At 40.7% G+C, this 23,434-nt stretch overlaps 2 protein-coding genes across 11 annotated transcripts in view; one reads left to right on the top strand and one right to left on the bottom strand.

The window, feature by feature from the left end:
- col14a1b (collagen, type XIV, alpha 1b) overlaps nucleotides 1-23,434 on the top strand; it is a 320,908-nt gene that overhangs the window by 249,669 nt on the left and 47,805 nt on the right. The window lies entirely within an intron of this gene.
- Nucleotides 1,283-22,745, bottom strand: LOC117263609 (uncharacterized). 5 transcript variants are annotated; one of them, XM_078176046.1, is made up of 10 exons: nucleotides 22,387-22,745; nucleotides 19,308-19,427; nucleotides 18,506-18,586; nucleotides 18,335-18,397; nucleotides 17,935-18,077; nucleotides 16,472-16,590; nucleotides 11,077-16,182; nucleotides 4,576-4,659; nucleotides 2,882-3,097; nucleotides 1,283-2,766 (listed from the first exon to the last, which is right to left on the bottom strand). In XM_078176046.1, the coding sequence occupies exons 1-7, from the start codon at nucleotides 22,547-22,549 to the stop codon at nucleotides 16,059-16,061; spliced, it is 813 nt and encodes a 270-aa protein (XP_078032172.1). In that variant the 5' UTR covers nucleotides 22,550-22,745; the 3' UTR covers nucleotides 1,283-2,766; nucleotides 2,882-3,097; nucleotides 4,576-4,659; nucleotides 11,077-16,058. The 5 variants fall into 5 exon arrangements, with proteins under 5 accessions (XP_078032172.1, XP_078032168.1, XP_078032169.1 ...); XM_078176042.1 differs by lacking the exons at nucleotides 1,283-2,766; nucleotides 2,882-3,097; nucleotides 4,576-4,659 and adding exons at nucleotides 8,837-9,117; nucleotides 9,214-9,421; nucleotides 10,636-10,719; XM_078176043.1 differs by lacking the exons at nucleotides 1,283-2,766; nucleotides 2,882-3,097; nucleotides 4,576-4,659 and adding exons at nucleotides 8,837-9,117; nucleotides 9,214-9,421; nucleotides 10,636-10,719 and having other exon boundaries at nucleotides 11,081-16,182.

Below are 23,434 nucleotides of genomic sequence, written 5' to 3'. Positions count from 1 at the left end.
CAGAAAGAGTTTGTGAACATAAAGTGTGCGCCATACGGTTTTCTGTATTCTGAGAAATGGCGTCTAAAAAAACTCTGATCAAATGGGAAAACTAGGCAGTGCTGATCAAATATATATATAAAAAATCAATTATTTTACTTATTTCTCACATCACCAGCAGCCACAATGTTGTTTTCAGATGAGCCAAAGCCAACTCAGCCCACCACTGGGGATGTTTATTTGTCCAGTGCAGTGCATTCTGGTAGTTCTGGCTTCTCTAATTCTTGAGCAAAAGCAGATGCCACATCCCTTCTTCTCTGTTTTCTCTGTTCATGTTGCAGCAGTTTCTTTCTAATGCATAGACAACTTACTTTTGTAGAAAGACCCATCTTTCCAGAAGTGAAATACCTCTTTAGCAATGTATATTACCTTCTGACTCTCAGTTTCAAGTTTTTGGCAACTCTATGTGGGGTCATGAGAGAATTTGAGAACCACATATCAAGATTATGTGAGGGTCTCAGAATGCAATCATAAAATTTGGACTTTCTGACAGAGGTCCAGATGCCACAATGTAAAAGCAATTCTATTACTGTTTAAGAAAGTGTAATCTAGAAGGCATACTGAGCAACCTCAGAGCACCATACAATCAATCCACTTGGTTCAGGTTGTCATGGCAACACGTCAACCATGGTGCACAATGGTGAAAGTGAGAAAACTCTAAAGCCCAGTTCAGACCAAAGATTCCAGACGAGAAGACACTGTTTTAAAACGTTGCAGAGAAAAGATGCAGCTGTGTGAACTGGCTGGTCTGAGCTCGACTCAAGCTAACTGATGGCGTCACCTGCAACTCCACTGGTCATATCACCAGCGGCTGGTTTTAGAATGTAAAGCATGTCACTTGTTTCAACAGCCAGTCAGCCTGTAGTGAAGTCTGCTGGTCAAGTCAAAATGACCAGACAAGGTCTTCGCTTGCTGCGACAGGTGCTCCATCCCCACCGAGCCCTCTGTTTCCGTCCTCACGGTGTACCGATTTGGACAGTGGGTCGCTGCTGCGGCTCGCTGTATGTGCTTATGTCACCCCAACACACACATTCTCATTGACTGATTAATTGGCACTGGTTTTTTATATTATTGTGGCATATTGATTATGAATACAGTCCATCTGATGCATTCATTCCATTCCCCTATCGCCCAGCTGTAGTTGTGATACTGACTCTTCCAATCACTTGTTTTCTGCAAAACAGACATGCTGAATTTACCATGATGAAAAATAATCACAGGGGAGTTCTTAAGCTTGCATTAATAGTTCTTTATTTTGATGTTATCTTATTCATGTGTAAGGAGCCATCTGGAATATCAAATAACAATGACAATGACAATAACAATATATGAGAGTTAGCTTGAAGCTAATTTTCATGAGCAATCCAAATACAATGCAAGAACCACACTAAACATTTAGGCAAGGACCAACACATTCTCACTCCGACCTTGTCAAATATTGACGTTTTGCTCATGGGCTTTCCACATCCACATGCGATGTGAAAGGTACCCTGGGTGCGCTGGTTGCTGACGTTCTGGGACACTGTGGGTCCATCCCAATATCCCTCCTCGACTCCTCCGTCCTTTATCCTCGATCACTTGACCTGGAAATCGATTGAGACTCGCCATCTTGTAAGACGTCTCAATACATTAAATGCACTCGGAGGAGTCGAGGAGAGAGAAGAGAGGACACACGAGTGCAGCTTCAGGTTAGTCTTTTACCAACCGACACACCCCCCTGATTGAATATCAGTTATTGATTGGACAGCTGATCGGACTGATCTGATACATCCCAACATCACTGGAGTTTCATACAGAGTGAAGACAGATAAGAGATTAAACTCAAATGTATCACTGCCACATTTTGTATTTTATTTGTTCTCTGATTCACCATCGAGTTAAAAATCTGAACAAGAAAAGGAAACAAATGACTTTCTTCATTTATTAGATTTTCTTTCTTCACCATCTGTTATTTCCCTCATCGACTTTAATCATGGATACAATTCAAGAGTCTGTCTGTCAGAGAGTCTGTCTGTCAGCAAGAAACACTTTTACATCAGTGATCGCCTTTTCCATTCAGTCACACTGAGGCTGATCATTCCTGAGCGTCAGGTTGATGAGTTACAGAATTTTAATTTTCCCTGAAACATTTGGCCGAATAAATTATTTCATGTTCAAAGACATCGTGATCATATTCTGGGTTATTAAATAATGAACTCACAATCAGAATATCAATAAATACAGATGCACATAATGAATAAATCATACAAACACGCTGTGTGACTCTAAGCAGGACACAGGACAGATTAAAAATATCCTACGAGGGCGGAGCTAAGACACGGGGAAGAGACACAAGTGAGGGAAACGTGGATGCGAGATTGGACTGCAAAGCTGAGTGCAGAACTTGTAAAATGAAAATAACATATCAGAACAGGGTCAACAGCAAACCTGCACAGACATCTAATAACTGCCCACCCATCCGTGCAACTGGAGGGGAGAGAGCACTGTGGATTTTTTTGCACTGAAAAAAAAAGCATAAAAATTAGGCTTTTATGAAAACACTGAATGAAAAATTGCTTACCAACACAAAAACCGTTAAAAAAATTAGACTAAAATAGAAGGCTCAGAGTGATACTAAATGAAAAGCCATTTGGGAGCCGTAAGAGCCAGCTCTTCTAAGGGAGCCGAGTCAAAAGAGCCGAATCTTTGAAAAGAGTTGGACTTCCCATCACCAAAATGGACAATGGCCTTCAGTGGAGGCGGAACAGGTGATTCCAAAGTGGGAGAGAAAAGAAAACAAAAGTCAAGATAATGCCAGACTGACAGGATTCAAAAGATCTGTTTGCTTGACAACCACTCTTACCTCTATGTGGCCAAAATGTATCCAGATTAAGACCCCTGCACATATTTAGTTCATCTTTTAGCCAGCTGTAGCTGTTTTTAAGGTTGTCATATCTGGTCTGTAGCTCGTCTCTCTCTGCAGTCAGATTGATGATTCTGGTTTGCGCCTGGTTCAGACTGATATTGAGCTGGTCTCTCTCTGTCACCACATTTTGTTTTTCCAATGTGGCAAGAATATCTGGTGGTAAAAGAAACAAAACAGAAAGTTTATGACTTAGTTTTAAAACACTAACAATATGTGATAACTGCATTACCAGAGGTTTGTTTTTTTTTTTTTTAACTTCAACTCAGAGTGGAAAAACACTCCACGTCATCTCAGCTTTTTTCCCACTGTCCAATCAGATGATTTGAGAGGCGGGCCTTCTGTGGTGGTCACAATAAGTGGAGGAGAAACTGGTGGTAGTGGTTGCTGGATACCCAGAGCTATACAGACTGACGATAGACAGCAGGTTGTCAAACTGTCCCCAAGTCATCCTAAAATATGCCTGGAAACAGCCATCATGGAGGCGAAGCCCCTGGACCAACTTGTGGTAGTCCCCATGATCCATCCTCTTTTTTAGGGTCTCATGTACCCACACAGATCTCTGTTTCCCTGTGCCCAACAAACTATTTACTGACAGCCTCTCGCCCTCAACCAGAGCTACAGCAAGTACACTCTGCCTGAACATTTTAGAAACTAGATACTAATTACTGGGAAATAAATAAATAAACAGTAGATTGATGTCACAGGATGGTTATGGTAAGGAGGTGATAAGGTGTTGCCCAGCAACAATAAAAAGGCACAGCAAGCTTTTTTTTTTTTTTTTTTTTTTACTTATAGCATTCAATTTAAAAAATGATAGTGCAGCGTGCCTCATGTTTTTCATCCTTCTGTGTGGCCCCAATCACACAGATCACACAAAGTGTTTTGGACGATGCATATCGTGAGGTGCACCACACTGCCTTGTTCTCATGACCACCACAGAAGGCCACCCTCTTAAATCATCTGATTGAACAATGGGGGAAAAAATGATAGGAAAATAAATGACGTGGGACACTTTTCTGCTCTGAGTTTAAGTTTTTTTCGACTTGAGGAGTTCAGAGCGCTCTGGCAAGAATATACAGCGCCTAGAGCACAGAAACACAAAGCACGTTGCAACACAACAACCGCAAGCAAAAAGCTTGAATAAAAGAATCACTCATAGATTAATTTAATGAATGCAGACTGCTTCATTGACAATCCTGCTTTAACCACATCAAATGTTAATTTTCTTATACTGTTTTACTGATAGGAAAGTGTTTAATCACAGTACTCTATTTACATTTTAAGCACTATTTTCAGCATTTTCAGCACATTTGCTCTGAGTTTAATTTGCTCTTGTTGACAGAATTAATAAACCAACAAACAAAGAGTGAGTTTATGTCAGAAACGCCATGTGGTTCTGATATGTTTATTCTCAGTAGGATTTTTAAGACCCAATTTCCACCAAAATACCACCAACTCTCTTTGTGCAGCCTCTCTTCGTGCTTTTCCCCACCTTTGCACCATGCAAAGTTTGCTGGGGCAACTGAACACCACAAAGGCTAGCAAAGAATATTACAAGGTCAGAGAATGACCAACCTGTCAGAGTGCAAAATAGAGTCTGATATGTATAATAAAATAAAATAGATCCTCACAGCGTGTGTAGATCCCAGCCAATATCAGAAGATACAGCACTCCCATAATCACCGCAGTAGCTCTGAAAGGACTTCTCTTGACAGCTGAAAGATTATTTTGAGTGAGTGAGTAAAACAACTCTTCATGAAGCATGTTTGATGTGACCTTTGCTTCATTTTATCTGTCAGTTGTGCCCATCTGCTCAGTAAGAACTATGACATTTTAACTCAGGTGGCACTAAACTGCATTTCAACGTCTCAAAGTCTCAGTCCACTGCACGGACCAGTCTATAAAGTTGCTAAAGTTAACTGGGACTGATGATATTGTATTCTGTACAACAAAAAAGGTTAAAAAGAATAAACATTTATTTTTTTGAATTTAATCAAACATGCACAAACATCTAGTTCTTCCTTGTACAATATTTAGGTTTTATTTTATACTTACTGACTTTATGGGAGCCCAGATCAGAAAGACTTTGTATCAGAGTCTCTTCATTCATGTAGATCTCCACCTGGCTGTCATCTTTTGCTCCACCATCCCGTTTGTCTTTTCTGCTATATCTCACATTCAAACTCAAATCTGGTGATTGAGTGTCTGAAGACATCATGACAGGTGAAAGAACTTGAAGTGTTCGTAATTTGCACTGTTGGTTTCTCTGTGAGTCAGGCCGCTTTTAAACAGCGAGCATCAAAGGAAGTAGCATAGGCCAAACCACAAACACAGATATACAGATTTTTTTACTGTGTGGTAAAAAATGAACTCACAGTTTGTCCAAATTACAAATACTTGTTATATTTACATTTTAAAACTTATCCAAATCACCGTATAAAAAGTCCAATTAAAGATACATTTTGCTACCTTTTGTGTGGATGTCCAGTCAGTATTGATGGGAAATGTAGTCCACTGAAGCAATTAATTCCTCAGGGCATGTTATATTGACCATTCTCTTGCTTGGAAAGCCGTGCCAGTAGTGCCTATATGTGCCAAGATGCATTGCACACGCTCATGGCTATTATCCTGCCAACCTATAGCTATTACTTTGCCTGTCAAGACATATTGTGGCAAAGATGTACAAGTTGCACCCATTGCCACCCATGCACCCCTTTATTTTATGCACCCATAAAATAAAGGGGCCCTGTAATGTCAACCAGCCTGAATCAAGACAGCAACACTCTTTATTGTTTTTCATATTCAATTTTCAATTTTCAATTTTATTTATAAAGCCCAATATCACAAATCACAATTTGCCTCACAGGGCTTTACAGCATACGACATCCCTCTGTCCTTAAGACCCTCACAGCGGATAAGGAAAAACTCCCCAAAAAAAACCCCTTTAACGGGGAAAAAAAACGGTAGAAACCTCAGGAAGAGCAACTGAGGAGGGATCCCTCTTCCAGCACAACAGCACATTACTGCTTTACTCCTTCCATTTTTACTTTTCACAATTATAGCCCAACTTTAACTCAGAGCATCTTGTAAAGAGGAGACTCAACAAAATTGCTTACAATAGTGTCAAGCAACAAAAATACTGATTGGCTGTTTATCTGCCCTCTCGGCCCTGCTGGTCTTAGCCATCTTCTCAAGATTATCTTCTGGATCCTGAACCAGCACACCTCTGTCCAAGTGAGGGGTTAACTTTTTAGACATAGTCCCATGCACACAGGCTATCATGAGGCTCTCCTGACTTTGGCAACAACACAATTTAAGGAAAAACTGCCCAGCTCAAAATCCTATGTCAGTTTTAACGTAAACACTATGCATTGAGTTTGCATTAATGATAAACAGGAGTAACAGTTGGGTGGCATGGTGTGCAGTGGTTGGCATTCTTGCCTCACAGTAAGAGGGTTTCTAGTTCAAACATCGGGGTAGAGGGCTCGAACCCCGGGATGGGGGAGCCCATGTGTCAGGGCGGGTTTTCTCCAGATAGTCTGGCTTCCTCCCACAGTCCAAAGACATGCAGATTAGGCTAAATAGTGACTTTAAATTGCCAGAAGTTGTGAATTTGAGCATCAGACAACTGTCTCTATGTGTTTGCTCTACAATAGTCTGGTGACCCGTCCAGGGTGTACCCTGCCGCTTGCCCAATATTAACTTAGATTAAGGAAAATAATCACGGTTGGGTGTGGTCACATTATGTACTAAATGTAACCTGATAATGTGACGTGATGACGTGACGATGTGAGGTTTCATCCTTATGTATAATACTTGTGTATTATGTATACAGATGTACTTATATGTGAAAATAACTCAATATTGAAATTTGGTGTCACATTGGACATGAACCCAGGTCTATTGGGTCAAAGTACTGTGTTTGCCTAACCCACCCACCACCACGACCTCTACCTCTGTGTGAACTTTGTTGCTCTTTATACTGTATTACTTAAGTTCCTCCTTTGCTCCAATCATATGACAAAGGACAGCCTGCGGTGGATAGGTCACATGATCACAGCCTCCTGGCTCACACTTATGTGGGATATACAGTAGCGTGCAAAAGTTTGGGCACCCCTGGTCAAATTTTTGTTTACTGTAAATATTTAAGTAAGTAGAAGATGAACTGATCTCCAAAAGGCATGAACTTCAAGATGAAACATGCTTTTCAACATTTTAAGCAATATTAGATTATTATTTTTGTTTATGCAATTCAGTTCAATTTCAGCCCTCAGATATCTTTTACCAGGGTCTCAAACCTTAATTAGCTTGTTAGGGCTCTGGCTTGTTCACAGTCATTGTTAGGAAAGGCCAGGTGATGCACATTTCAAAGCTTTATAAATACTTTGACTCCTGAAACCTTGCCCCAACCATCAGCACCCATGGGCTCCTCTGAACAGCTGCCTAGCACTCTGAAAACTAAAATAACTGATGCCCACAAAGCAGGAGAAGACTATGGGAAGATAGCAAAGCATTTTCAGGTAGCTGTTTCCTCAGTTTGTAATGTAGTTAAGAAATGGCAGTTTAACAGGAACTGTTGAGGTCTGAAAGACCAAGAAAACTCTCAGAGAGAGCTGCTCGTAGGATTGCTGGAAAGGCAAATCAAAGCCCTATTTGACTGCAAAAGACCTGCAGCAAGATTTATCAGACTCTGGAGTGATGGTGCACTGTTCTACTGTGCAGTGACACCTGTACAAATATGACCTTCATGGAAGAGTTGTCAGAAGAGAACCTCTCCTGTGACCTCGCCACAAAATTCAGCATCAGAAGTGTGCAAAGGAACATCTAAACAGGCCTGATGCTTTTTGGAAACAAGTTCTGTGGACTGATGAAGTTAAAACGGTGGGTATTTTTGGAGAAAAAAGGGTGTAGAATTTCTTGAAAAGAACACCTGTCCAACTGTTAAACAGGGGGCTGGATAGATCATGCTTTGGGCTTGTGTTGCAGCCAGTGGCACGGGGAACATTTCACAGGTAGAAGAAGAATAGATTCAGTTCAATTCATGCAAATTCTGGAAGCAAACATCACACCATCTGTAAAAAAGCTGAAGATGAAGAGAGGATGGCTTCTATGACAGGCAAATGATCCTAAACACACCTCGAAATCCACAATGGACGACCTCAGGAGGAGCAAGCTGAAGGTTTAGTCCTGCCCCTCACAGTCCCCTGACCTAAACATCATTGAAAATCCGTGGATAGACCTCAAAAGAGCAGTGCATGAAGACAGCCCAAGAATCTCACAGAGCAGGAAGCCTTTTGCAGGAAAAATGGGTCAAAATCCACCAAACATGAATTGAGAGACTCTTAACTGGTTAAAAAAAAGTATTTATAAGCTTTGGTATTTGCCAGAGGGAGTGCTACTAAGTACAGGGTGGCCGAACTTTTGCTTCAGGCCCTTTTGCTCTTTTTGTTATTTTGAAACTGTAAAAGATTAAAATTAAAAAGTGATCCTGCTTACGATATTTATGAAATGTGTTATCTTTAACTTCATGCCTTTTGGAGATCAGGTCATCTTTTACTTGCTCAGCTACTCACAGTAAAAGAAATTTTGAACAGGGATGCCCAAACGTTTGCATGGAAGTGTATAAAACTTATAGTGCATTACTTTTTGTTGGTAAATGTACAAACAGTGAATAAGAACAGCCTGTCTTGTTACTTTCAGCCATGGTATATTTATCCTCTCAGTATCTGCTTTTGCAGCACAGCTCCAACATTATTTCCTGTATCATAATATAATGACATGATGATAATATGCCTGATATAATGACACTTTGTGCTAATCAGTTTATGTCTGCCAAAACAGACATTATACTGAATTTACCATGACCACAAATAATAATGAAGGAAGCTTGCATTAATAGTTCTTCATTTTGATATTATGTTATTTATTTTAAGGGGATTTGTGAGAGCATTTATGTTTCAGTTCAGCAGCATGATAGATACATGTTGCAGTGAGAAGAAAGAGTAAACCACACAAGTTTAGCAGCAGGCTCCAGTTGACTGCCTGAACCAGCTCACAGACATTGTGTAGTTATTGCAGAAAAAAAAAAGACAGCTAGGTAAATGAAACGTATACATCTGTCTACAATGGGGAGAGACCTCCGGTTTGCATATACAGGTCTTCTGGGGAGGAGACTAAATTGGAAAAAAAATGAAAATATAGCAAATGTCAAGTCAATGCCAGATTGACAATACTACAATAATATCTGTTTGCCTGACAACCACTCTTACCGCTCCTTGAGTTGCATCACCATACGCTTCCACCGATTTCGTTCATCCTCTAACTGACTGTATCTTTTTCCGAGGATGTCATATCTGGTCTGTAGCTCGTCTCTCTCTGCAGTCAGATTGATGATTCTGGTTTGCGCCTGGTTCAGACTGATATTGAGCTGGTCTCTCTCTGTCACCACATTTTGTTTTTCCAACGTGGCTAAAATATCTGGTGGTAACAGAAAGAAAACAAAAAGCTAATTAGGAAGTGAAATCATTCAGATATAAAGTAATGGCGGTGTCAAGGTTGTGCTGTGTTTCAGAACAATCATTTTCATTTATTTTTCTAGTTGCTGTACCCATTTTCCGTTACCCTGCCTGGTGAACTTTGATTTGAATACCAGAGTATATTTGTTTTTTGCTTCATGTCCATGAAAAGTCTACATTTTCTTGTGTGTAGGGCAAGATAATGGCCTCTAGTTTCCTGGCGCAGCACAGGGTGGCGAACCCCGTGCAGAGCTAGTTTCGAGCAGCGCAACCCGAGGCACGCTCAGTTTGGTTGTTTGGCAGGACGAGGTGCGCTGAGATGGGTGTGGTGGCGCAGCAGGGGGAGGTGTCGACAGATCCAGCTTGGCGCAGTGACAGTTTTGTGCCAAAAGGCTTTGCCGAAGGTGCGCTAAAAGCTCGCCAGCGGAAACAAGGTCTACTGTCTGCTTTTGTGTAGCTAGATTTCAATACAAGTGAAGAGAACAAGGAAGTTTTGTTTTTTCAAGTGGCATGACCCCTGGCTATTTGGAGGCAGATACTAGTAATCCAACCTGAAATAGCTTGTATTTCTTCCTGTTTCCAACCTTGTCACTGTGGCATCGAATGATGTAGCTGGAAGGAGGAAGAACAACAGGTTTTACAGCTGCTGAATTCCACTTCTCAATCAGTGTAGCAGGCACTGAGGAAGTATTGTTTAAGTGGACTACATTTACCAACTGATGGGACATCCACATTAAGGTGGCAAATTTACCCTCTGATCTCTTAAACAGTCATTTTTGATGCTGGTTTAAAAGCGTCTACTGATTCGAAAGTGTTGTATAGAAACAGTATGCGATATTGTTCTGTTATTGATTCCCATTGAATCAAGTACTTAATTTTCCCCTATTTGCAAAATTTACAAACTGGCAAAGAGTGAGTTTGTGCCAGAAACAGACATGGTTCTGACAAGTCTATTCTCAGTGAGATGTGTAAGATGCAGTATCCACCAAAATACCACCAACTGGTTTTGTGCAGCCTCTCTCTGTGCTTTCTTTCTGCCTGTGCACCATGCACACTTTGCTGCGGCACCCAGACACCACACAGTCTGGTGAAGAGTTTTACAAAGTCAGAAGATTACCAAACTGTCAGAGCACAAAATAGAGCTATTTTGCTAAAGTATAAAAATGAAATCCTCACAGCGTGTGTAGATCCCGGCCAATATCAGAAGATACAGCACTCCCATAATCACTGCAGTAGCTCTGAAAGGACTTCTCTTGACAGCTGAAAGATTATTGTGAGTGAGTGAGATGAGGTACAGTAAAACAACTCTTCATGAAGCATGTTTGATGTGACCTTTGCTTCATTTTATCTGTCAGTTGTGCCCATCTGCTCAGTAAGAACTATGACATTTTAACTCAGGTGGCACTAAACTGCATTTCAACGTCTCAAAGTCTCAGTCCACTGCACGGACCAGTCTATAAAGTTGCCAAAGTTAACTGGGACTGATGATATTCTCTCCCCCAAAAAATTTAAAAGTTATAATAAACAAGCATTCATTGTTCTGGATTAATCAAATATGCTCAACCATTTAATTTTTCCTCACACTTTAAGTATAATAAGTGTTATTTTTACACTTACTGACTTTATTGGACCCAAGATCAGAACGGCTTTGTCTTTGAGTGTCTTCATTGTCGTAGATCACCACCTGGCTGTCCTCGTTTTCTCTTCTGTTTCTTTTGTCTCTTCTACTATATCTCACATTCAAACTTAAATCATGTGCTTGAATGTTTGTAGACATTATGAAATGTCTTCACTGTCTGTTTGTCTGAGCCAGGCAGCTTTTTAAGAGGGAGCATCAAGGAAGTGGCAGCGGGCCAAACCACAAACACAGATACACCCTCAACACGTTCTTCCAAACTGCAATAAATGTCAGCATTTCTTCACTTAAGTTTTGAAACTGTGGCGGCCAACTGCTTTGAAGCAGTGGGTGCATTAACTCAACTTTACCCTTGTTTGCTGTCAATAAACTTTGAGAGGAGACATATTTAGATCATCAGGTGACAGAGGGGATGGTGGATAGTGATAGACACAGATGAGACGCCTGATAAGCAGCAGACTGCAGTAGACCACAATGTTTGAGACCAACAAAAGCGAGTATATTTTAAGGACATGTCGGGATATTTTTCAGCCAAACACAATGTTTTTCTAACTCCAGCCCATTGATGTTTGTGCACAAACATAACCACACATTAACCACAGCACTGTTCAACATAAAACTGAAAACTGCAACAAAGTGTTTCAACATATCTGCTACATATGAAACATACAAATATTACATGTGGGGTGCAGAAACACACAATGCCAACATTTATTCTTGCGATTTGAGTGAAGTGTATGGGTATAATGTGGTAGGTGTATTTTTTCCTATCTACATTTTTATAGTGTATTTAGGTTTTATGACACTGAAAGATGTACATTTAATTACACTTCATGTAAAAGCCCAACTAGGGACAAGAGTTGAAAATTAGCAAATAGCTAAACACTCTTTGTGCAGCACATCAGTTTCATTCTCTGTATTGGAACTATATTAAATTGCATTGCCCCTATTAACTGAATAAATGTAATTCAAATTCAGCCTAAGAATATCATTGTGCTGTTTTAATTTGATAAAAACAAAATAAAAGAGATTACAGAAAATCTTCCTCACTGACACATAGCCAGGGTCTGTGATAACCACCTGAAGTTCAGCTGGGTGGAATCAAGAATTGGCTCTGCTACATGCAGGACTATTAACATACAGAGAGCAGATAACAGATCTGAAACAGTGTAGAGGAGCACAGAAATGAAATATGACATGAGTGACCAATGTTCATTGTGTCAAAAATAAAGCCATGACAAAAATTAGGACACGTACAATCTGCGTAAAACAACATGGAATATGTAGTTAAGCAACATCCCACTCGAGGTCATGCTGTTGAATATCACTTGACTGAATATCAGCATAGCTGTGATTCTGTTGTAGGCACGAGGCTGCAGCCGTGCTGATTTACAGCACAAGAGCACAACCTCAAGTGTGATACTGCTTTTATACAACAGCTCTATAAGCACTATTTATCAACAGTAAAAAGCTGCAACAGGCTCTGATTCATTTGTTTATTTAATGATTTATTTGACTCCACCAACACAAATACTTCCACATTTAGACTGGGACTGTCGCCAACCAACACATAAACATTCGTGTACACTAGCTTGCTGTTTTGTGTAGGTTGGCATTTTACCACAGACCAGCCACTTTGTATCATGTAGCCTTGTAGGCATCTGTGTGTCTCCATTTATAATGCAAGCAGTGAAATCAGTCTGCTGACAGTTGTTTTAGCCCAGTTTCCACCAAACACTTTCGGTATGGTACCTTTGGAACCAAAAGTAACTCTTCAGACACGGTATGTAGACCCAAGGTCCGCTTAGTGTTTCCACCGCAAACAGTACCCTTAAATGTGGGCAGGGTTGTTGTCACTCACTGCTCTATCCAGCACTCACTGTATTTCCTCATCACTGGTGACACAGATGGAAGCCTGCACCTCGTTTATCGTCCACAGCAACAGGATTAGAATAATGCAGTTCAGATAACCCGGTCAAAATTAACATAAATGAACACTTGAAGATCAACTCATTACTAAATATGTATGTCATATAAAAACTAAAGTAATAGTCGAAGTTGTCACAGTGAAATTTAATTTGAGTTGATTAATTCATGTTGTCAACTCATGCATTGAGTAACATTACAAGTAAACGTTACACCTTAAAAGTTGTCATAGTTTTCTCCAACTCCAGCTGCTGCAAGAAGCAGCAAAACATCCTTTATTTTATAGTTACAGTTTACTAATAAAACTCTCCACAGTATGAACAGGACCAAGGACTAAGGACCAAGACACCGGTGACCCCTGTTTCCATCCAAGGGGTCAGTGTGGACATTGTAGAGGACTATAAGTACCTGGGGATACACACTGACAATAAACTGGACTGGGCTAAGAACACTAACGCTCTCTACAGGAAGGGCCAGAGCCGTCTCTATTTTCTGAGGCGACTGAGGTCCTTCAACATCTGCCGGACTATGCTCAGGATTTTCTCTGAGTCTGTGGTGGCCAGTGCTATCCTCTATGCTGCTGTGTGCTGGGGCAGCAGGCTGAGGGTGGCGGACGCCAACAGACTCAACAAACTGATCCGCAAGGCCAGTGACGTTGTGGGAACGGAGTGTGACTCTCTGATGGTGGTGTCAGAGAGGAGGATGCTGTCTAAGCTACGAACTGTCTTGGACAATGTCTCACACCCACTCCACCATGTGCTGGTCAGGCACAAGAGTACTTTCAGTGGGAGACTCATACCACCAAGATGTACCACTGAGCGCCACAGGAAATCATTCCTGCCTGTGGCCATCAAACTGTACAACTCCTCCCTCTGAGTGGCCCTGAGACTTTTTCACACACACTGCAATAATTTAATTTAACTTGTGCAATAACCCCATTTCACCCTGACTGTATATATTCTGTTTGTGTAAATAATCTTGTTCAGTTTACAATATATATATATGTGTATATATATATATATATATATTTATTTACGTTTATGTCTGTTAATAATTCCTGTTTATTTAACTATACATTTGTTAATACTATTGTTTAAATTTTTTATATTTTCATGTATCTTTCTTCTCTTGCAAGGAGCACCTGTAACATAAATAATTTCCCCTCCGGGATCAATAAAGTATTTCTGATTCTGATTCTGATTCTGAACAGTGGTTACATGAGCCTGAAAACCAGCCACAACTCAGCCCTGAGCAGAGTGACCATCCTCTACTGACCAATCAAACTGCAGTGTTCACAGCTCCACCTTTTAGTACCAGATCTGTGTGCTAGGTACCCCAACAGAAGGGCCAAAAACAGGGACGATATGGAATGGTTCCATTGGTACCATCCACAACTTTTCACAGTGGAAATGGAAAAAAAGGGTACCAAACTGAACTGAACGGTACCGTACTCCTCGGTGGAAATAGGGCTTTTGGTGGAATAGGTGTGATGGTGATGAGTTCACAGTTTAATCAGTACATTGCGTCACCTTCTGATATCATATCATTGCAGTGAAGTAATCATACTTCTTTCCGTCCTTTTGTCATTTTCTGACAACCACTGATTATTTAACTCAAACGTTATTTGTGGAAATATGTTCCTCTTTGTGGTGCAGAGTTTGTTACGACAACTCTCAGTGTTGGTTAACATTATGCAACAAAGGCACTTGTACCCAATTTACACTCTGCCAGTTCATATATGTTGGGATAATTAGATAGTTTTTGGATAGCAAAGAACTCAAGTGTGATGCAGCTGGGTGTTCAAGATGAATTAAAATGAGATTCAGTGTCAGATCTATCTGTCTCTCTTAAACACATTCACAATATTAACTCTCCCAAGTGTAACTACATCAGTAAGTGGTCTGTAGATGTCGCCCCTACAAGGTTTGTCCCTCGTTTTTATGACTTAAGTAATTAACTGCCATGTATGTGACGTCTCCAGCAATTTGAACACTGACTGTCTTTTATTTGATTCCTGATCAGTGCAGCCACCTAATCATCTGTGTGAGTGAGAGACAACCAAACCTCCCTTTGAGTTTTAAAATACTTATTTTTAGAAAATATTGTGTGAGATATTCTTTTTTTCTATGAGATATCCAAAGTTAGATTATATGTTAATGTAGTGTTATTGTAATCTCCTCTCTCGGAGCACTTGACTACATCAGACTGCTGTGCAGAGGATTTCAGATTTAGACAATAACACTTTTATCTTGCCTGTAGTCCATCTTCGCAAGTCTTCTATGTTCATTACTGTATGTGTATGAGTGCAGGATTGGGTAGCTAACTTAAGTGCTGTTGTAGTAACAAACCCTATTAAGCTCAAGTCATTTCTGTTGTGGTTGACCCTGGTTTGCATGTTGCTCAGGAAAACAAAGACTGATTGCCATCAGATTGTGTCCTGGCTAACAGAGACTCATATGTGGCAATATGACAACCAAATTGTATTAAACTGTATCTGTATTTAACCTGTATATGAGACACTTGAAATGACAAGTGTAACTGTGCCTTCGTTAAGATTCAGGAAATATCCTTATCATGTTGAAAGCCAACGGTTAGCCTGTTGTTGGGTTCAGGACATGAACTGCAGTGCCTCCTGGACAGACACACATTACACAGACTTTAGGGTCCTGACATGAACCTCCTGCATGTTGGTGAGGTGATGTTTGAGGTGACAGTTAGAAGCTGGTGACTGCAGGTGTATTAAAAGAAATGCAGGAAAACCTCAAACTGAATACAAATGTATTATTTTGATAATATGTAGACAATCTGCAATTGTATGTTTTTATTGACTTTTATTATAATAATGCTGAAGGACTACAGAGTAAGTTCTCATGTTAATCTGTGTGGAAGACTTCCAACCACATTGTCCACTATAAAGGGCAGAGGAGCATCTGTGTAATCCAGGTTACTTAGCATGCAGCACAGAATAAAGGAATGAAGATTGGTCTGAATTGGCAAAGCTGATGGCAACACCACCCAATACAAGAATACAAGAAATCTATTTCTCACAGATCCAGTGCTTAGACATGTAATGCGGACTCTGTGTCCATTGTCCTTGGTCATTGCAGCATGTTGCAGCATGCTGATATCCCTCATGTCTTGGTAGTCCTGGTGCCCAGAACCTATAGGGCAAATAAAATGTTGTCATTTTAAACAGGGCTGAAACAACTGGTTACAAAAGTGAAGATACAGTTTTGGCAATTGATGTAATCTGTAATGTCTGCCAAAACTGTATCTTCACTTTTGTAACCATTGCCACAAGAACATAACATTGCCACAAGAACATAAAAGTGAAGATACAGTTTTGGCAATTGATGTAATCTGTAATGTCTGCCAATGAAAGAATGAAACCTTGGTCAGTACTCCCATCTTGATGTGTGATTGAAGCAAAAAACCTTTCAGGTGTCTCACATTTCTGTCAGCGGTGATCCGTCCACCCATTTCTGTTCCCATTCCCATCTTCCCCCTGTCCATGTTTCCTGTAGACCAATCCAAGACTCTCCATGCACATTCAGCTCAGTGACAAACTTCTAGTCGTTGACAACAGACAAAAGTCAGCCACAGCTAACAGAGGGGGGATCCACTTGTACACCAATCAATCAATCAATCAATCAATCAGTCAATCAGTCAATCAACATTTATTTCTATAGCCCTTTACAAAACCCAAAGGTACCCAGAGTGCTTAACAATAGTGTCAAATAACAATGGGAAAAAAAAAACATAAAAGAAAAAAACTATGGAAAGTGGGACAGTGCTACAGAGTATTAAAAGCCTTTCAACATAGATGAAATACATTAAAACAGAATAAATAAACCTAAAAAAGGATAGCCCTAGTCGGAATTAAAAGCCATTCTAAAAAGGTAGGTCTTCAGCTTAGATTTAAAAAGGCTGAGATCAGTAGTGATGCGAATGTCAGGGGGGAGCTTGTTCCACAATCTCAGAGCAGCAACAGTGAAAGAAAGGTCACCCCATTTTTTGCATCGCGACCTTGGGACTTCTAACAGAAGCTGACCAGATGAACTCAGGGCCCTGCCACTATCGTGGATAGTTAAAATCTCTGACAGGTAGGGAGGAGCCAGGCCGTTAATGGCATTAAAAACAAACAACAGTGGGATTTCCAGCATCCACAGACAAGGCAATGTCATTGTGCACCTTTAACAGTGCTGACTCGAGACACCAGACTGAAATTTAGCAAGAACTGAAGAGTGGACACAACAGCATGATAGTGAATACATATACAAGTTAACATTTAATTTGATTGGAAAGCATTTTTTTTAAAAAAAGAAAGAAACATGTTCTGAGGGTTTTCCTAAACATTTCAGTTTGACTTTTTTTAATATTTGACTATTTCAACAACTTCTTTACTCTTAGATTTTGATCTGTCCAGAAGTCTATGAATTGATTTAAAGTTTAAGTTTTATTTCCATCATCAGTGTCAGTCACAAAAGCATGGTTGGATGAAAGGACTGAGGTCAGACCATCTGGTTCCTTTCATGTATTTTTAGGTCTTCAGTTTTTATCAAAAGAATACGAACAGTCCATGTGCTTTGATTTTGGACATAACTATTTGGAAATATCTAATCAGTGTATGGACTCTGTTAGTATTCAGTCAAACACATGTCTGTTCCACTCATGCCGACCTTGCACCTTTATGTACAAAAGCAGCAGAAGTTGACCCAAATGTCTGTACAGTACACAGAGTCAGAGCAGGTTGAAGTGAAGACATTTTACCAGAATCAACAGTTAATGAACATTCTTATGCGTTGGGACCTGAAGGCTGAACAAACTGGAAAATAAATCTGACAGGGTCTAGACATGAGGCAGGTTACAACAAAAACAGAAGTAACAGATCACTGTGAAACAAACACACTCACCTGTTCCTCTTTGGTGTTTATGACCACCAGATCTGCTCCTCTCTGCCGACAGTTAGCTCTGCTTCTATCCCAATTTTTCTCTTCATTCATTTTAAAGTAACAGCTGCATCCAAATTTGCTCCATCCATCAGGACACCACTTCCCTTAATGTCAAACAAGTTTTTTAAAGAGAGATTTCACTTCAGTGCTGTCACTGTTTATTTAAAGCTCTTTCTTAGCTTCAGTGTTTCGCTTTCAGGTTGTTTACTCTGTAAATACTTTAAGTTTTCACTCCAGAAATAGTCAAGTAGTAAAACAGTTCAACAGCGTCAAACAGTTACACTTCAAAAATACTCAAGTTATATTTATGTAAAATTAGTATAATTCTGGTATTTGCTGTCAGTTTTTAAACTTTTCTCACCTTCAATTTTGTCCCTCAGCTGCTTCACTTCATCCTGTACCTGACTATAGTGGACTGATATGTCTTGAGAAAAACAATAGATACAAGTAAGACAGTATGGAAATATTTGTGATTTGTCGTCAGTGTGAAGGTGGATCCTGTATATAATGATATTTTGACACTGATCCTTACTTGAAATTTGTCTTTGGAGCTGGCTGTAGTTTTTGCTCAGTTGGTCGTATCTGCTCTGCAGCTTGTCTCTTCCCAAAGTGACTGAAAGACAGTGAGACAAGACAAAATAAGATAAGGTAAAGCCTTTACTTAAATCCAGAGGGGGAATTCTGGTGTTGCAGCTACACAAGAACAGAAATAGGTACAGCTACATGGACAAAAGGTAAAACTAAAATAAATTAATTATTAGTATATAAATATAAATTGAGTAACAGGGGACAAACATTGATTCCAGACACTGGTGGTGATGGGGAGGTGGCGGGCACGCACAACTGCAGCGAGAAACAACTACAGCAGAGGAAGAGCTGTATTTAAAATGAGGAGCTGTAAGATGATAGGCTGACAGTGCCCACCTTGAAACTGCTGACTGTATAGATCTTCTGTGTGGTCATGGGGACAATGCATGTGAAGCATCCATGTTTTCACATACATGCATGTAAACTGTAACTACAACCTGACTGGTGTGCAGAGCCATACAACCACAGGTTATAACTCATAAAAGCTTCAGTTAAATGTTAACACAGAATAAGTCCTGTCCATTTTGTCTACCTTTTTCTTTTATTGCATTTGGGTTTGGAAGGGACTGCTTAACAGGCAGTATGAACAGTGGGAATGATTACAGCGACCAATAACTATTCCAGCAAATATTTTGCACATCAGTATTATATGAAGACCAACAAAAAAATCTGGATCTCTCCTTGAAATCTTGAGGCTGAAACTCCTCACCATTTGAGTACACCATTGAATACTGATTTTATCTTACAGAGTATAGATGAGAGGATGATTCCTGTCATCATCAGGAGGCACAGCACTCCTAGACAATATGCAGCAACCCTGAAAGGCCTCCTTTGGACGGCTGGAGGATGCTTCTCAGCGTGTGGTCCTGAAGTGGCAAAAACACACACACAAATAGCTAGTTCATTAAAAGAAAACAACATTTGTCTGATCATAGTTTATGTCATTCCCCTGTTACAATAACATGTTACTCAGTAGCTTCATTGACCTCTGGTTCGGTGACATTTGTCAGACACACTTTAAACAAATAATTTAAACACTCTGTAACATTTTATTATAATGATCCTTTATAAAGCCTTTATAAAGAATTAACACATAATTTGTAAATATACTAGTTAAACATTTATAAAGCCTTTATTAATCAATCAATCAATTTTATTTATAAAGCCCAATATCACAAATCACAATTTGCCTCACAGGGCTTTACAGCATACAACATCCCTCTGTCCTTAGGACCCTCGCAGCGGATAAGGAAAAACTCCCCAAAAAAACCCCTTTAACGGGGAAAAAAAACGATAGAAACCTCAGGAAGAGCTACTGAGGAGGGATCCCTCTTCCAGGACGGACAATGTAAGTGTTTATAAATATAATGAAATAATAATGAACATATCATTTGTATACATTTATAAAGGATTAAGACATGATATATATATATATATATATATATATATATATATATATATATATATGTATATATATATATATATATTTACAAATGATGTGTTAATCCTTTATAAATGTATACAAATGATATGTTCATTATTATTTCATTATTAATAAATACTTAATAGATAGGAGTACAGGTAGGTGTGGCCTGCTGGGCATAAGTGCCTGTCGCACCTCCGACGGTGCCCGTGGGCCCGCTGCAGGGTCGTCAGCCGGGAGCCACCCCTCATTGATGTTTCGCCCCTTTCATCCCGGAACATCTTGGGGTGGTGGGGCAGTGTCAGGGACATCTCCCTGCCACTCCCTGCAGCTGGCTTATGGGCTGGGCCCCGGGGGACTATGCATGGCAGGGGGGTCCAAGTCCCTGAGTCAAGCGTAGGCCTGACCACATACCAAGCCAACTTGGAGGTCCTAAGCTCCTTGTTTCCCCCACGCTCTGTCTTTCCTCCAGAGCCAGAGCCAGAAGCTGCCTTGCTCTGCTTCCTCTGCCAGGTCTTTCAGGGCTTTCCTCTGTTTGGGTCCCGTGACTCCCAGTGACGCCATTAGCCGCTGGGTGGAGGTACCTATGAAGCCTCTGCACCCGACCTCTGCTGGGAACACTGTTGCCTTCCAGCCTGCTTGACGGCATGCAGCTGCCAGGTCGGAGTATCTCTCCTTCTTTCTCTCGAAGGCGGCGTCCTTCCCCTCTTCCCACGGAACTGTTAGTTCTGCCATGATGACTGTCCTCATGGGGACAGACCAGAGGACAATGTCTGGCCGAAGGGTGGTGGATGTGATGACCTGGGGGAACTTGAGTTGCCGGTCCAGGTCGGCTCTCATGTTCCACTCGCCTCCAGGGGAAAGGAGAGACCGCTGCTTTGTGCTGCTGCTGTGGCTCTTGCCTCCTTGCTGGACGAACTTGATCCTCTGGCGTGATGTTAGCGGGCTGGCGTTGTTAGCTTCAAGCCTGCGGGCCTCGAGGATTTCGGCCAGCTTGCGCAGAACTCTGTCATGGCGCCACCTGAACCGGCCCTGTGTCAGCGCAGCCTTGCAGCCGGAGAGGATGTGTTGCAGGCTTGGGTTGCTGGAGCTGCAGAGATGGCATGTCTCCTCTGTGCCGTACCACAGGAGCAGGTTCTGGGGACTGGGAAGCGTGTCATACGTGGTCCTGATCATGAAGCTCAGCCTTGCTTGGGGCATCCTCCACATATCGGCCCACGAGATGGTTCTGTTGACAACAGCCTCCCATGTCGTCTATCTTCCTTGTTGTTGTTGGCTGACAGCTTTGATTTTATAGCTCTCTTCTTCGATCTTGATGACTTCGGAGATCACCAGGTCTTTCCTTTCCTTCCTTGAAGCCTTGGACCACATCTTTGGTGTAGGACCCCAGCCGAAGCCAGCCCTGCCTTGCTGCTGAAACCCGACGACTTCCAGATGTTTTAGATGGGTAATAGCCTGGTCGACGGCCTTAGCAGCGTCCCACTTGCGGCCTGTGCGGACGTGGGCCTTGGTGTTTTGGACAGCTGGATCAGGTGAGTCCCTAAGTTCGAAAACGAGTCTCACCTTTTCCTGTCTGTAGCCCAAACTGATGGACTTCAAGGGGAGCTTCAGTGTGGTGCTCCCAAATAGCGCTGCGGTAGAGGCTATTATAAAGGATCGTTATCATAAAGTGTTACCAAACACTCTAATATAAACCACTTTGAATTTTAAAGTGAAACAAATATGACCTCATCTAAAATATCTGAATTGCACAAATGGCTCACAACAAAAAGCTGTCATAGGTTTCATCCTCCCCCTCCTCAGTCTCTCTTTCTTGGCTCTGTGTTGATAATGATATTCAACAGACCTTGTCATGTTGCACTTCTCTTCTTGCCGTAATGCTGTTGTAACACTTTCTTTACCAGAATTAATGCTTCTTCAGATCTCAGATATGACACTTGTCAGTTAAATGGTACCATAAGCAAAGGGGATGAAGCACAATGATGTGCGATGAAATATTACACCGAGCTTGTGTTTGAAATAAGCAACAGAACACCTGCAAATGAGTTCTCTGGTACTTTCTCTTAACAGATAATTGTCTGGCTAACTACAGAGGTTCACACTATATGTATACTATGTATGTCTATAAAAACAAAAATAGATGGTCAAGATGCTTTTTTTTTTACAGAGACATTGCTGTGTTTCCTGACAGATTGTGCTTCCAAACTGTGTATTTTGAGCCAAAGCATGACCTTTTCTTGACCACAGCCAAGTGGTTTTGTGCCTAAACCTAACCACACAGTGACCACAATGTTTTTGAAACATAAAGAAATATGACTTTGCAATGTATCTGCTACATACATGCAAAAATGCATAATGCCAACATTTATTCTCGTGATTTGTTTGTGTAATTTCTCACTTACCTCCTTCGAGTGACTGAATATCAGTGTGATTATTCCCGATAGCGTCTGTACTCTCGTAGATATCCACCTGCCTTTCCTCCCACTCAACTTTGTCTTCCTGCACCTCTCTGTTGTATCTCACCTTCTTTGATAAATCTGGTGTGGCATAAATATCTGAGGACATCTTGAGAGGAGAGAGCCAATTAAACTGGAGCTGCACTTTATGTACAGCGCTGTGTTAAATGGTCACTATGCTGCTGTAAAACTTTAATGTATACTAGTAAAGTATGCAGTATGTCCTATGGTAGATAAAAATTCAGTAACGTAATATACTGCACTGATGCTGCTGCCAGTGTTTGATAGTCTGTCTTTTGTCTGGTTTCGGTAGGGAACATAAAGGAAGTACCAGCACACACACACGCAGACACAGACACAAAGAAACACACACACACACACACACACATACACACACATTTATTTATTTGACTCATTGTGGATTAAAACTTTGTAACTCTAGTTTTGGTGGTCAGGCATACTTTAAATATGGTTGTAAAACTGTTTTTGTCTTGTTAAAAAAAGGTGAGATAGAAGGTTTTCTGTCAGCAACAACAACATGCGTGTCTTTATAGATCTACTCACACATTAATTCACAATTTGGTTCAATGCTATACACACACACACACACACACACACACACACACACACACACAACGGAAAAGCAGAATGGGTAAAACAGGAAATTTCATTTTATCAGTTACCTCTGTTGCCTAAACTGAAACTGTTTCCCAACTAAGCTGTCATGTTAAGTGAAGTTAAAATATGACAGTTGATGAATGAAAATATTCTCTTTTAGTATAAACTATAAGAGTTTTATTTTTTTCCAAAAATTAAATATCTTTGAGTTTTGTTCACATGTGAGGGCAAAATGGAGCGTGAGAGGGATTGGTGATTTGGTATGGCTTCTGCAGTGATGCAGGCGCTACACCAGACCGTGGTGGTGAAGAGGGAGCTGAGCCAGAAGGCGAAGCTTTTGATTTACTGGTCCATCTACAAACGAACCCTCACCTGT

The sequence above is a fragment of the Epinephelus lanceolatus genome, chromosome 16 (assembly GCF_041903045.1).
Source record: "Epinephelus lanceolatus isolate andai-2023 chromosome 16, ASM4190304v1, whole genome shotgun sequence".
Taxonomy (NCBI): domain Eukaryota; kingdom Metazoa; phylum Chordata; class Actinopteri; order Perciformes; family Serranidae; genus Epinephelus; species Epinephelus lanceolatus.
This window is presented reverse-complemented; position numbering and strand designations above follow the sequence as displayed.